Here is a 16218-nt window from a genome sequence, read left to right on the forward strand (position 1 = left end):
CAGTAGTTTCGCTTGCACTCCGCGTTGCCACCCTTGTATTGTACAGCAAAGAATACACGATGGCGGAAGCATCAGACTTAATTTGGTATGGCAAAGATAGCGCCTACATCTCGCAGCGCCGAAAGAAGGTGAATGACTAGCGATGCGGTGCTCATGTTTAATCTGATTCGTTGCACCTAACGAAGAAGTGCAGCCGTCACGCTCCAAATGAAAGGCACTTCGAAATTAGGGCTTTAGATCTGCACCACTGTGGCCGATAAGGGCCGTAACGCTGCCCGGAACAGCCAGGACAGGCGCATGAAGGTAGGACCAATGGCTGAAATATCTTCCATACAGGAAAGCTATCTTTGAGAGAAAAAAAAATAAAATCCTAGGCCCCTTTATCGCTGCTCATTCGTATGCAGAAGTGCAAGCACTTTTCTTGCCGCTACGTCGCGTGTATGATAACCCCCCCTTTCCCATGCTCTAGAGATGCGTAAGATTGTAGCAGGAGAGCCGAATCATTCGCTCTTTCTCTTGGGTGGAGCACCATAGGCTTGAGCGCTGATAGCGCTGCAGCGCTACTGCGACACCAAAAGCAAAAGCATCCAGGCACGGGCAGGTGCTCACCGCACAGCCACATTTCCCTTCTCTCCGATGAAGAACCAACGTTCACATCACACGACAAGCGCGCAAAGCGGGAGAACAGTTGCAAGAACATCACGCGCAGTGTCAACACCTTAACTGGCCATATGACGCACGTGCTGAGCCTCGTGCACGATGAACATCTATTTTGTTGACATGTTGAATGAGTCTCTTTTCCCATTTCGTGAGCACAGACAGACCAGCATGGGCGTCGAAAAAGTAGCATTGAGAGATCGAGCGTACTGCATAGGAGTACACGAAAGACTTCGCAAAAGCGCCCACGATACGTTCTATAGCGGCTTCAGCAAACGGCGACTTCAGCTGTGTTGCTTGCACAGAGGGTCTATTTAAACTCACTAACATACGGCTCAGGACAAAGCGCTGGCAACATGGCAGCAAGCGTGAATTCCTCGGCATCATAAGCAAACATTCCAGACTCCAGGCTCTCACCATGTCCGTATGTAGCGAATTTCCAAAAAAGAAAACAAAGGTGTAAGAATAAGGCATATGAGAAGTCAAGCAGATGGCTCACAGAGCCGTAAACCAGCTCATGTGAATGCAAACGCATGATATCGAGCATCAGGAAGCAGGAAGACACAGAGAGGGACACGGAGTCTAACAAAGTATGCCCGCCAGCATTCTGCGTTACTCTCTGGAAAATTTTCGTCTTCGAAACCGCGCGCTCAGTCAAAGCGCAGTTCGATGTCGAACCATGAAGGCGCACGCTGCACAATTTTTTTTTCGGCTTTGTTATCAGGGAGAGCAAGAAAGAGAGAGAAACTCACGCCCTCTCAGTGTACACTATCGAAGCCAGTACGTGCCCAGGCCCGCATGCGATGGTAGCGCCGCGACGGCAGAGAGCAGACGCTCCTGGCTCGGTCGGAGCAGCCTCGGAACTTTTGACCACCCCTGTACTTCAACAACAATATAATTAGCATAGATCCAGATGGCAAGTCTTTGGCTTTAGCCTCATTCCAATATAAACCATAAATGAAGAAAAATTATTAACAACCCTTGAGAATTTAACTAATTAGACTTGTTATTTTCCCATAATATGAGAACTATTTGAGATATACTGAAACCAATTTATTTTTGAGAACAGGAAAAAATAAACATACACAACTAATTTAATTACGATATCTTTATTAATAAGATTGTTCATTTCAAGACCCGCGTCTCTCAAAAAGCTCGGAAGGAACATTGTAGTGCATCCAGTCTGTCAAAGGCAGTGACCAAAGTAACCAAAATCTATTCTTTGTCAGTTCAGAGATGATTCGCTCCTTCGCACCTAAGTAATGCAGGGAAGCCACCGCAACGGCTGACTGTTGCAGCGTTTCTGCTTTTTAAGATGCATTTCCCAGACCCAGCCCGCTCCTGTGAAAGCGCAGCGCTGTAGTTCACAGATGCTTCGCCCCCTCTTCCTTATGTAGCACAAAGAAACCTCAGCGTTTCTCCTCTTTATGTCGCGTCTCTGCAAAAGCGGCTCTCTCGAATGCTAGCGCACCGTTTTGATGCAGCTGTTGTTGGTGGTAAGGATGCTTCGCTTCCTTGCACGTAGGAATTGCAGAGAAGCCACCATAGCGAGGGTGTGCAGCTGCATTCCAGCTCTTCATGTCGCGTGCGCTCACGTTTGGCCCACTTGTATGTTTGAGAATGCGCGGTTGGTCAATAAATGTATCATACCACCAAAATTTGTCGTAATTTTAAACGTGGTAGCCAGGAAATTGTGTTATCCAAGAATGTATTAATCAGGAGAAATACAGTGTAACTCCATGGGACATTTTTAATGTCTGTGATTTTAAGCGTCCGGACTGTGAAATCTTATGAACCAGCAACGTATCAACGAGGTTTTACTCTATACAGAACCCTTACTGTTGGTAACGTAGGCATTTACCACCGCAAAAACATAGCAACTTGATGCCGTCCAGAATGGAAGAAGGCTTTTAAATGTGGCACGGAGGTCTTGAGGTTAGGAAGTAAAGGAGGTTGCAACCTCAGTTAAATCTCCTAAGTGCTAGAACTTTGCATGTTTTGAAGAGGGAATTTGTTCCCGTTGCCAGCCGTATAGATTCAGTATGTTTAGTGATGGAAACCGACCCAAGGGGTTGGGCAGTATACCCTGCCTTTAAAATGGAGTGCGCTAGAGGACAGCAATTACTCCCTTTTTACTCCCATATAGACTCATTCGTGTTGGGAGTGCAGGGGTAACTCGGGTGATGCAGCAATGCATTTGAGACAGCGGCTGCGCGCTTCTGTCACCAATAGTACATGACTGTGCATTTCACACCCACCTCAGGAGGACATAAGCCTTCCAGAAAATATACATCAGCGCTCGACGAGGGCGGCGAGAACCCACCTCTTCCTCGGCGTGTGTGCTGAAGCTGAGCTCGTCCAGCTCGCGGCGCAGGCAGTTGACACGGTCGTGCTGCGCGTCCAGCTCTGCGCGGCAGCACAGCAGCTGCTGCTCCAGGGCCTGCTTCTCGGCGCACAGCAGGTCCTTGTCGCGCTGAAGCTTCTCGCGCTGCTGCCGCTCCTGCTTGAGGCCCTCGGACGCTTGGCCCAGCTCACTGTCGAACTTGCGCTGCTTCTTCTCCAGCTCGGCGTTGCGTGCCATATGCTCCTCGACGAGCAGCTTCAGGTCCTGCAATTCGGCGCTCAGCTTCTGGGCCTTGCGCTTCCACTGGTTCACCGCCTGGCGCCCTTCGTCCAGGTCGGCCAGGGCCTCACTCAGCTGAAAAAGAGCAACGACACAGGGGACGACGGTTCAGATCTGGGGGCCTTCGTTCACCTCACTATAATCGCCTATGCGACAGCAATACGTCAAGGATGCCAGCGAACAAAGGCGGCTCCTCCGCTCCTTGCCAGCTCGGATTATGTTGGACAAGCGCAGAAGCATATAAATTCGACTGAAAATGATAACGAACGACTCAGAGAAGATGCAGTGGAAAAAATGGGGACACACTGACATCATACGGTATGCCTATCACTGCCTCACTGGTCGTATTCAGCATCGATGTCAAATTTACACATCCCATGAACAATCACGTGATGTGTGGAAAAATCATCAGCGACTCTCAATGGCTGCTTAGAGTAGGGGCACAGATTAATACTGCACGTTTACAATGCCCTCCAGTAGTGGCAATAGACAGAAGGAAACTCGTTATGATGCAATCAAATTAAAGCTAAGGGAACATCCTGTTGCGTGAGGGTCAGACACATACTCGGAAAGAGGGAGTGACCCTTGACCTCACCCTCTTCTCAGTAGACTTCCTGGCCATCATCTGCTTCTCCAGGTCGTCCTCGTGCTGCTGGTTGAGCTGGCGCTTGGCCATCTCGGCCTCACGCAGTGCCCGCTCGTACTTCTGCTTGTAGATGGAGCCTGCAAGAGGAATAAGCCGAGAGAGTGCACACACTTTGCCTTCGGCTCAACGATGGAAAACATCACAATTCATCCAGTGGCTGGGTGCACTGAACCACTCGAGTCTGCTTCCAGATGCTTCCTAGCTTTGCCGACGGCATGTTCAGTTATAGTAGATGGCAAAGGACATCCAGCTTTTATCACAGTCTCATTAAACACGCATTGCGCTCAAGTTCCCAAAGGAACAAATCACATCGCGCCTCAATGAGCGATATGTCATAGGCGTGTACATACGGTCTGCATCACCTTTGTGTTGAGCACTTAAGCGGCGCACTTTCTCGCATAAAAATACCTTGTCGCAGCTTGTACGATTTAAATGCAACACTTAAGGAGAGCCCCATAGACTTGCAAGTAAGATGATTATGACCACTTTGCTCAGAATCCATGGTGTGCTTTCTAATGCGCCTTTTTCACAAAAAGTGGTGCCTTCTGGGGAGTGGCGAAAATTCGTCTGCTACGGGTTGAAAACAAATGCACATCGGAGACGCAGGCGTGATCTGGTTCCATGAGGAGCCAGCTGTGCCTGCAATGAGGCAAATGTGTGCTCGACAGCTGCTGCCATCTGTCGCATGCGCCTGCTACTAACATGAAATGCGCATGCACAGTAAAAGTTGGTTTTCTTTTTCAACCAGTGAAGCTGGAAGAAAAGAGTGCGCATGCGCAGAGCGGCCATTTGGAAAAGGCGGATTTTTTAATTTAGTGCGTGGATCACACTACTTGAGTGCTCTGTGCAACGGTAACGCAAACTGTACTCTGTACTATCAGCAGCAAAAGAAACGCAAAAAAGAGAACTGAAATGTCAACATACAGTTATAGTGGCTTCTGAAGAGGAAATATAACTACAAGTGAGGTTGGTTAACACCTCTGGAAAGCAGTATTTGTGCCTTAGAAGTGAAGATAGCCTACGATAGTACTAAGCTTCCACCAGCTAGGATCTCATTTTGTTCGCATTTCAGTTGTTACTGATAGTACACCACAGTGTAATCAGTTGCTGAGTGACTGACAAGCACGCAGTGGCGGTTAGCGGCAATCCCGGTGCTTTCAAGAAGGCTACTCCCCAACACGCTTTGCACAGCCTGAAACAAATAGTGCCCTTTGTAAAAAGCTCCACTTTGAAATATCCCAGAGCACCCCCTGCCAAGTCCTTGTTTGCCATGCCACACATGCCACTTCTCAATACCCCCGCCACACATCAGCACAATGCACTAGAAGCTCCAATGCTTGTGAGACATAACATCGGCAGACAGACAGCCACTCCATTGGAAGAGTACGGCTCTGGTACTGGATGCCAGAAAGAGGGCGGTGTGCTGAACAATAGCAACAATGGCACCACAGACAACTTCGACCCAAGCAGGTGGCCGAGTGCCATAGTGTTGTAGTAGAGCATGGCATGCGCCCAAACCGATTCGATGCCAGGGTTAAACTGCCCCCGCTGTTGTCACATGGCATTCTAATGATGCTTAACTTAAAACAAAAATCTTTTCAAGACTGGGCATGACATGCAACAGAGCTGTGCGCACAGAAACCTCAAGTGTCCAGCATATACCGCGGATAGGACAAGTGAATCCGTCGAATCACAGATGACTACGTGATACCTCGTTATAGCAAAAAAGTAAGAAATCGTAAAATAGTTCGCTATAGCCAAAATTCGTAATATAAAATTTCGTCAGGAACGCGCAAAATCGACACAATTTAGTCATTGACGGGACAAATTCTGGCGATCCTTACAAGAGAAACGGAGAGACGTTTTTCCAGGTTTTGCCGGCGTTTTGAAGGAGCTCGCGGCTGTTCTGAAGGCCGCAAAAAAACCAAGCGCCAGTTAGGTTGGCTTCCGCGCACAGCACCGCAAGCGCAGGTCAAGTGCCGGCTACGGTGGCTTCCCCGCGATACGGCCGTGTCGCGTGGAAAGCAGTCCATCAGAGCGAAAGCTATCGCCGTTTACACCACCTTCGCGACAGCCGACGTGAGCGCAGGATTGTTGCTGCAAGCTTACAACCGCCTGCGCTCCTGTTTTTATTGTACTGTCGACGCATGTCAGAGGCGCGAACGCGTGCTGACTGCCGGACTGCAACCCTACACGCTGCTGTTGGCGAGTGCGAGATAAAAGTGTAAACCTGTGCGCGAACGCTCGCCGCATCACCACCAGTCCCTTGTGTAGTGCGGCGAAGCCTGCCATCCGAACAGGCACAGTTTGCCGCTGGGGAGTTCGACATATGTTTCATGGACAACCGCGTTCGACACATAAAGTAGAAATTGCATGCGTTTGTCAAAAATATTGACGAAGAGTTCAATACAGGAATCATAACATCTATATTATGTGTTCCATAGTCCCTAAAAAAGTTCCCGCTTAATGGCGCTTGCTCGAATTTTTAACACAATAAAAGGTTTTGCGCAAATATGCTTAAAACTGCGCGATATGAATTTCCACAATACATCGCCACGGACTGTACGAGTGTAGAGTGTGCTTTATTATAACGCCAGTTGTTAGTGCAACGTCGGGCGGAACCTCGCAGTCCGGCGACACCAGAACTTAACGAACGTCGCCGTGAACGCCGAGTACGTCAAGACCTGCAGTTGGGCGCCCGTGAAGCGGAGCTAAAGTTGAATTTTCATCACATTACGAAGTAGTGTCAATGGCAAACGATAGTCTCTGCTTTGTTTTTTATGACGCAAGGGCAGATTTGGCCAATGAGCGCAATGGCACGAAGTATTTTCGTGCCATGGCGGGTACCGGGCCAGGGGAAGCTTGTACCCACTGTACCGCCGATGGCTACCTGGAGGCACTGGGAACCGAACCCCGTGCCTCCCGCATGCGAGCAGGATGCTCGAGCCACTAGGGCGCCGCTGCGGTACAGTAAAACCCAAATCAGAACCGAACCCGTGCCTCCCGCATGCGAGCAGGATGCTCGAACCACTAGGGCGCCGCTGCGGTACAGTAAAACCCAAATCAAACAAGCGACGTCGAACATTAATTTGACAGCGAAAATGAGTAGTTCGCACATTGCATAGGTATGCACCCACAGAGACAGGCATAAGTAGCAAAGAAAAATCCATGATCCGGACGGGCCGACTCCGAACCTTCAGCAGCGACACTCGGCACCAAGGGCGTCACCGCTTCTGGACAAGCGCCAGTCAAGCTCGTAAATCTGCCCAGACGCGCGAGACAGCGGCGGCCCAGTCACAAATCTGCATCGTAAATCAGCGCACCATCACCGCCTGACACTCGACGCATCAAGGCCGGCCATACTCAGGCCGACAAGGGGCGGCAAACGCTCCGGCACGACCATCCGCCAGCAGTATATATAAACGACACGCGCGTATAAATCAGGCCCCGCGACAACAGCGCGCTCCCATTGCAGACAAGGCGGCCAAGATCGGCTGTTGTGGTTTGGCGCTGACAAGGACGAAGAATCCCGGAACAAGGTGGGCGCGAAGAGAGCGAGACCAGAGAACTCGGGCGACGCGAACCAGACCTCGCTCATTGGCAGAGGCGGCGGCGCGCACTTGGCAGTGGCCGTGGACTCCGCAACACCTCGTCAATCGGCAGCCATTGAGTCATCGAGGCAGCGGAGCGCGGTTGCTGGGCTAGGACGCAGAGCCGCCGGCCGACGGTGCCAAACCCTGTCGAGAGGGCCCGGGACACCCAGTCCTTGTGTAACAGCGGCTGGCACGCCTAGCGATGCGTGATCACCCGTCAGGGCACACGCATACACGCTTCAACAATGTATCCCCAACAAATTTGAGCGGACTTCGCTCGTGAGAACGTGCTCACGCATTGCCAAGCGCAAGAAGCGCATCGCGGTGGCGGAGAGGGAAAGACTACTGCGGTTGACATGGTTTACGCAAAACGCGTACAGGCGCTAAAAGACGAAGACAAGCTTCTATCTTTGTCTGCTGGTGTGGTTATTAAGCGGTTTTTTTCCATGAATAAACTTAGTTGGAAGTAAAAAAATGGCACCTGTCCTGTCTTGAGTGTGCTTGTCTTCGTCTTTTAGCGCCTGTACGCGTTTTGCGTAAACCATGTCAAGCTACAACCAACTAGCTCAAATGAATGTCTTGCTACTACTGCGGTGCTTGGCTGGAGATTCATGCAGACCGCCGCCTGCAGTCAGCGGCACGCCAAGACAGTCAAACTGGAGGAGTTCAGCACGGCAATAGCTTCCTACAACGGCGCTCACGCTAGCCTCTGTTTAGAGTGTCTGGGCCTATGCGCTAACCAGAGCAAAATACGGAACACGCAGAAGACACGAGGGGCACAGCGCATGTCCTGTGTCGTCTTCTGCGTGTGCCGTCTTTCGAGCTGGCCCCCTACCGCAATGTAGTACGAACTCGCCCGGCTCCCTCTACATCTCTGAACTCGATTCCTGCACCTTGTCTGCCGAAGCGTGTCGACCTAGAAACAATGCCTGCGCCGAGCACAGGGGGTCGTGCCTTCTAGCGGCGACAATAAGCGAGCGCGGAGCTGAGCAGCTCACCGGCGGCGGAGGCGTCGTCCTCGTCCGAGACGTCGCCGTTGAGGTCGGCCGAGCGCAGCATGCGGGTCTCCATGGCCTCCATCTCCATGCGGTCCTTCTGCTGCTGCAGCTGCGAACAGCGCGCCTGCCAGAGAGAGGAGAGCCAAGAGGCACGGCGAATCAGGGCTACGGGTTCATAAGCTGACTAAACACTTGCCCTGCAAGAGGAAGCAAACGGCAAGGGCTGGTCGCAGCTACTACAAGAAGGGAACACCCGCTTCCCTGTGGACTTCCCCCCCTGAACCTCGCTGTCACAACCTTGCTGACAACCACGACTATACTCCACAAGACAGCCTGCGCAATGCGCCACTGCCCACGTTTCGTGCTGATCTACTATTCGCTTAGCCACAACGGGACAGTCCAGACCCAGCACACACACTGATGCGCGCCTAAGAAGTGCTCGCCAATCGAGCGCTGGCGGTGCAGAGCTCCTGACGTGACCTTGGGGTGGAAAGGAATGTCACGAGGCTAGCACACACCCCTCGGCTGATTTCTCCCCGCCACAGCGCTTCCTTTCAACTTAACGCTCCTTGAAGCGACGGTGTTCCTTCGGCGAAAACGAACTACAAACAAGAGGCACACTAGGGCGCTAACTATACACGCATTTTACGTCTGTTAAACATCATTACCACCACTAGAAACATGTACGCGTGAAACTGCGCATTCATCTTTCTTCTTCCTTTGCAAAGGGTGCTCACCAGCGGAACGCTCCTTGGAGGTCCTATTTTTCCTGATACCTCCACGTAATGCTAGCATGTGAACTGTCCATGACCTCGCTACTAAATCTGGAAAGGAATTGCTGCATCGAAAATATAGTGTACATCCATCTCCAATGAGACAACTTGAGGCATGCTTTGACAGGAGCGCATTTATGGGTGACTCCTGGAGGGGGCGACCTGGTTTGTACATGGTACAATATTTTTCTTTGTAAAAAAAAACATCTCATTTCCTATGTTTTTTTTTCAGAATAAAATTGGTCAGGAAGACGACCACTCCCTCATGCCCTTCGTTCCCCTTAAATTCCTCCCTGTGCTCTGACCAGCAATCCTGTGGTGGCGGCGGGAACTGTTGCCACAAGTGCAAGACTTTACTCACGCGATGGGAACGCATCCTGCGTAACGGCAGCCTGAAGGCAAGGAATGCTGCTTCATCTATGGACAAAGGAAGGCAAGCGAGCTCGTGGCAGGCGGCAGTGACCGTCGCGGCGTGCTTGTCTGAGCTGAAGGTGCGGAGGAACTCATGACAGCGGCCTGACTCGCGACACCGGTGGCCGTTCGAATACGGACGGCTCGATCACCTGGTGGAACCACAGGCGAGAGAGGAGACACTGAACGCGTTTCATCAATTGGTTGTCTGGGCCAAGGAGGGCTTCCTCAGCAGCAGCAGCGGAAGTCGGATCACGGACGCGCAGGCGATGCGCCATGCAGGCACGTCATAGTGCAGCCCTTCAGCACACGCCGGTGTCCCTCCACGTCCAACCATTAGGGACAAGGATGACAGTGGCGTGGGCGACCGCCGTCTGTTTTATTTGGACGTTAGATCTAAACACTGTTTCTGCAGAGAACGGTGTTCGGTTCGCATCTGAGCAAAGTACCACCGACGGTCTATCCACAAAACTGCCCGCAAAAAATTAGCTCGAAATGAACGGGAGCACCGGAACTGCACCTCAAAATTGGGCGAGCTGCTATGCCTTTCAGTGAACTTTCTGGGTGCGCTATTCGCGTACCGGCAGGCCTGGATGCAAAACATTGTATCCCGAAGCGAGTGGGCGGTCATCTTGTCAGGAGAACAAAGATCGCTCGACGCAAGAACAACAGGGGGGCTGTGCGGAATGGGAGGCGGAAAAGGCACTGCGGAGGCAGCAGTACTGCTAGCGCCGAGTGCAAAGAGGCGAAGCAATGACAGGCTAGCAAAACAAAGGCGGCCGCAGTTAAGCAAGCGAAGCAAGGCGAGAGGGAACAAAGGCTAAAAACGCCCCGGCAGACGGGCCGGTGTCATTGCGCCATCGGCGGTGGCTCGCGGTGGGGCGCAGAAAATAGCGCGGTGAGCCGAACGCCGGCGTGTGCGTGGGAGGCAATCAGCAGCGTCGCCTTGTACCAGCTTGTAGTCATTGCGCGGCCGCAGGATGCCTGTCTCCAAGGCTTAGCGGGAGAAAAGAGGGCGGAAGGAAAGGCGGGCTCTGAGTCCGTACGCAGTGTTGGCTCCAGCGCTGCGGCCGCTCAGGGTGCGGTGACCCGGGCGAGTCACGCGCACAGCTATTTGGTAGAGCTTTTAAACCTTGCGCAAGCGCACGGCAAAACTGCGGTTGTAATGTGGAGCGAGGCTGCAGAACGGCAGTTCGACTGGTTACGGGATACCTGCAACAGCTTGACCTAGCAACAGAGACGGTCGAAAGCGAAGACAGCGTGGGTTCTGCCCCGTTCCAAACAAACCAGCGATCGGCCGTCCTGTTTCGACGGTCAGCTCCAATGACGCCGCAGAGGTTGCGAGGCATGCAAGCTCATGGCTCATGGCTCGTGAACGTTGTCGTGTACACTTCCGACCTCGTTCCTAGCCTCACCCAAGACGAACAAAAACAAAAGTGAGCAGGGACGTGACGGACGGGGGAAAAAAAAAAGTGGCACGTAGTTATCGAGTGGTATTCTTGCATGAAAGGTTTTCCCAAAAAGACTGCGGAAAGAAGTGCTCACACGTGACACCACAGCTGCGCCCAGCTGGGAGAGTCTATAGGTTCTAAACATTTACTGGGCAGTAGGGGTGAAGCAGTCATAAAATCACCGCGTGGTAAGAGGCTCAGCACGGACGCAGTGAGTACAGGAGAGGAAACAGTGCACGTGTCGCACTTCTGCGCATATGCCCTGCATTCCTGGGACGCATAGCTCCACCTAACATTGCCCAGTGTGTTTATCCTACTGGCACGCACATCCGGCACCCCGCTGCCACAGGTGTCACTCACAGATGCTCGCCAGCTATCGCAGCCTGGCGGGGCGATGACAGAAATGCACGAGCTCGTTTTTCTCGCCCTCTCTCGCGCCGAGACGCAATTAAGGCGCAGTGTCGGGAAGGGGGCTGGCATCCGCAGTGCGACGTGGAATTCGGCCCGCAGGCCAGCTGGCCGAGGTCCCGGAGAGACCGGAGAGGGTACAAGCTCAAAACACGCAGCCGTGTAACCAGAGAAAAGGGGACGGGGATGACGCACGGCGACGGCTGGCGCCACGGAGAGTTAACGAAGCGAGGGGCGAGGCTCGCTGCTGATACAAAGGTGCACTACACGAGCCAAGGGCGAAGAGGCGACCGCTCTCCCTGAATATACACAGGTGTATGCAGTGTGGGGCTGCGCTCTGAACGCGGCGTTATCGTGGCGCAGGGGCTCACTCGAACCCGGGCTCCTTCGGGTAGCGTGTCCGAGCCTTCAGGCTGAGAAAAGATGGAGCTTGAAGGTTGGGAAAACGAAAAAGCAAGCGGGTTTACTGGCACCTCGAAGAGACTTATTTACATAATTTAGAAAAGAGCAAACAGTCACAGATTAAGAGTTCATAGCGTCGAGCGACTGGACGAGCCTTGTCGTCAGGGCCCAGAGGCATCGTTCTCACTCAAGGCGCCTATTAAATACACTTAGGCTCCGCCCTCTTACCAGGTGGTGGCCAATTCCACACGAGGCACACATCGGAACAGTGACACAGCACATAGCACGCGGAGCACCGTGGGAATGGGCGAGGAGGACTCGGAGGTCCGCTGCTACTTAACCCCAAGCTGCACGTGTCCATCCAAACAGAGGTACGGCGCCGTGGATACAACCTCTGCGGGCTCTCTCCGGTCGGGATGGCTCTGGTCAGACACGGCTAATTAAAGGAAGGCACCGTACTCCTCGTCCTACCGTCGGTAGCGTCTTGCGGCGAACCGGACAAAGGGAAGGTCATCTCCCCCTCTCGTGAAGAGCGTGGGAAAGATTCCGCAGGAAGGTTCCCAAGGACATCCTTTTTTTTTTCGCGGGGTCAACGATGGGAACAAACGACGTGTCCCTAGCAGGGTTGCAACAGCGTGCAATGAAACGAGGTTAACGCTGCACTGCTCGCGGTGACCACGTGGTGTCCCACAACCTCAGCCGGTGTTGAAAAACAAGGATAAGGCCTACACCGTCTTATCATAGAATTCCTTCTAGCCCTAGAATGTACCGCGTATCACATAAAATGGAGAGTGTACAGATAGGTGGAAAATTTTCACTTCTGCTCGCAGGACAACACTGCTAGCGAAATGGCAGAAACGATATTTTGCGACATACTCATCACAAAAAGATCGAAGTGTCAGCTCCTGAAGATGTGGGAACCCTGCTGAACGTTGACTTCATGCACAAGCAAGCTCTAACTGAAAAACGACCTCAAATTCCTATGGTTGTAATGTTGCACTGGCAGCTGATGGAGTTCGTGGAATTTCGCTGTCATTTGACCACAGAAATTCAGAAATCGTGAAAATTACCTAAATTTAATTGGACATTAATTATATTTGACTGACAAGTCTTCTAGTTGTTTGAGATTTGTAAAAAAAAAAGGGATCACTAGTGAAGATATGTTGAAAGCTCATAACTTTTAACCCACGCTTTTAATGGCCGGGGCATTACAGGTTAAACAGCGCTCCTCGCTTTCTCTGAGGGCGTTGGGCGGTCGACTGCACGCACGACCACAGGTTCCATTGAAAGTGAAGGCGGACAGCTCAAGCTGGTACGAACGGGCTAGGAACTAACTGCCTTCACATTGAGTCTCCCTGCGTCCCCTCTTTCCCTAAGCTACGTGCTGGTGTAGCGACACCCAGAGCAGAGCCCGTGTCCGTCAGCAGAAACCTCCGAACGTTGCTTGCAGACAGGCCATCAAGGCAGGACATCGCATGTGCGTTGGTTGTGCTAGCATAGTACACACACGCGGATATTTTTGCAGCGATACGGAAAGTATCAGGCAACTTGTGGACGCAGTGGATTCCAAGAGACGGCAAGCGTGGCTGGGGGTGTCGAGGGTGAGGTGGGCGGATGAGATTAGGAACTCGGTGGGAACAGGGTGTTCGCATTTGGCACAGGACAGGGCTAATTGCAGGGATATGGGAGAGCCTTTTGTCCTGCAGTGGGCGCAGTCAGGCTGATGATGGTGGTCATAAGTAAGCTTGAAGGCAGGCAGTTGTTAGATATTCCAGTGCAGACGTTTGAGTGCATTTTTATTTCTACGAGAACACATTCCTTTCCCCTCTATCCTTCCTTGCCACTGAATACATTTCCAGCACACGTCGCGCGACGCCCAGCGCTCGAGGCGACTAACAAGGGCGATATTACAGCAAGCGCAAGATCCTCCTCACGTGTGCCGCCCGCCAGTGTTTTGCCACTGCTCTGTTCCGACGCCAGCATAACGCCGATAGCCTTGACACCTCACCATATGAGGGACTGAACGCATGCCCCTGCTGATGCTCTCCTGTATTCATTGAAGTCTCTCCTCCTCCTCCCTGCCGATGATTAAGCCGCAAGCCGAGCCAACATTCGACACCTTGTGCGAAAGCGAACACTCGGCGAACTCCGTGCACTTCGTTACTTCTGTGCGCAAGAAAGCGACACGAAAACTGCCTCGGCCAAATACGAGAACTGCGTCGAGGCCACAGGTGCCACCACTGCTGGCAAATCGGGCCTCCAATGCTCGGTGTCACCTTTGAAACGGGGGGACGACGAATGGGTCGCATTCCGCACCGGCCCACTCGGCCCGCTGAAACCCCCTGAGTAATGGTCTAAATTTGAAACACCAGGCTAGGCAAGCACAAGACGCGGTTGCGAAAAAAATAACTAAGAAAACGCAGCCGTGAGCCAGATTAATTAGAGGGGCCTGAACTCGAGCGCGCCCAGGAGGCTGGCCGCATTCCCGGGCAAAACGAGACCACTGAGTGGCTCACGGGGAGGCCGCGACAGCACAGCTCATCGCACATGCACGGTCGCCCAGAAACCCGGGACATCGTCGCTGTTATATTCCACGCTGCGGGCGAGGGAAAAACACGAAGCCGGGTGGCATGCCGTTAGCGTTTCATTTTGTTAAATTGGCACGAATGACGGCGTCGCTGCTCGGTGAAGAGATACAGAGATACCGGGACTTGCGGGAAATTTGCTCTCCTTGATGCGTGCGTGTCGGAACACAGAAAACAGATTAAAAAAAAAAAGGCGCTCCGATGTCCGCTGAACGAAATCCGTTGACGCCCGTTGCATATCTATCCGAGCGATCTTTGCCTCGGGCTGCTGTCGCGGTGCTGGGCAGCTCGCGAGCCGGCCACCCGCCGGTGAAGCGCTGAAGCGCAAGCTGCACGACGCGAGCCGAGACGGATGCCATCCGCGGTTGTGTTCGCCCCGAGCACATGCCGCTTCACCGTAGTTTCCTTCCATCTGTCCAACCACGCCTTCCCAGTGCGGGCTTCGATGCTGCGCCGTCGCGAAGCACAAGGATGAAAAGACAGGCGTAAAGATGCATTCTTTTTGCACGCAAGACATTTCAGCGCTCCATCGGGGCTTGGCCGCGCACTGCTGACGGTATTTCTACTTGCCCAGCTCTCCTCGTGCCTGGAGCGCGAGAACAGCTCTCGTCTCCAACACACGTCCAGAGCTTCACAGTGTGCCAAAGGTGGAGTAAAGCTCCCCTACCTCACAGTTCCGACAGCAGCCGCAGCGACAGGTAAACTTTTGCCCTAGACTGTGCGTGACAGATGAGCGCAGTTTGGGACGCACAACCGAGCACCTCGCTGCGCGTCCGCCACAGTGAGAACGACGCGTCTATGCTAAATAAATTATTTTTTTAAAGTTCCTCCCTCAATGCCACGGCGAAGGATTGGCAGGGACAACTCTACCGTCAGTCCCGCGTGATAATGTTGACAGTCACGTGCCAGTTCATTTACGTACCATTTTTCTGCAGCGTTGTTCCAACAAAATGCACCGAGCGCAAATCACCTTTCTGCTCAATACCGCGCTTTCCAATAAGTGCAGTGCAATTAATACCTTTTAAAGGACCTAATTTCCGTCCGTTAAACATTTCCAAGTGTGCGGGAACAATGATAACAGACACCGACTCCCGTAACAGGCTTCCATCAGCGTAGGCTAGAAAACCCCCAAGCTGCCTTCGCCGCACATACATCCTCATTGCGGGGAAGCAGCTCGCCATGAACTGAGTGGTCGCGCGCCAGAAAACAGCCGCTGGGCACATCTTGCAAGCAGGTCGTGCCGAAATGCACAATAAAAAAAAAGTTCAGAAGCGTGACGGTTTGGGATAGCCTGTTAAGCATACAGTTTCGTAGCGCTTACACAGCTCAGTGTTCTGGTATTCTCATCCTATGCAACATGTGTGCAAGAGAAATCTTTAAGACATGTAAAGCATATACAAAAAAAAATAACCCTACTGCGTTAACTCTTGCCTCAGTTTTAACAGACAAAACTGTCTAGTATGCGCGAATTCTGACACACTGCAATACAAATAAATGCACTTTAGTTTCTTATTAATAAAAATAAAAGACGACACAAACATCGCTTCAAATCTGCCGCACGATTACCAATACCCGCTCCCTGCTTTTGTAACCTTTTGAGGTTTTTTTTTTTACCGACTGAACGTCCAGGTAGTTAGCATTCTGATCCTAAGCACATAAAGGATGTTCATG

At 52.2% G+C, this 16218-nt stretch overlaps 1 protein-coding gene across 2 annotated transcripts in view; it reads right to left on the reverse strand.

Annotated features, from left to right (window-relative positions):
• The window catches only part of LOC144121913 (unconventional myosin-XVIIIa-like), a 260448-nt gene that overhangs the window by 20263 nt on the left and 223967 nt on the right, over positions 1–16218 (reverse strand). For both annotated transcript variants that reach the window (XM_077655352.1, XM_077655351.1), the window contains exons 22-24: positions 8518–8641; positions 3876–4003; positions 2981–3355 (exon numbers count right to left, since the gene is read on the reverse strand). In XM_077655352.1, coding sequence (XP_077511478.1) covers positions 2981–3355; positions 3876–4003; positions 8518–8641 — 627 coding nt within the window. The remainder of the gene's footprint in view (positions 1–2980; positions 3356–3875; positions 4004–8517; positions 8642–16218) is intronic.

This window comes from Amblyomma americanum, chromosome 2 (assembly GCF_052857255.1).
Source record: "Amblyomma americanum isolate KBUSLIRL-KWMA chromosome 2, ASM5285725v1, whole genome shotgun sequence".
Lineage (NCBI taxonomy): Eukaryota > Metazoa > Arthropoda > Arachnida > Ixodida > Ixodidae > Amblyomma > Amblyomma americanum.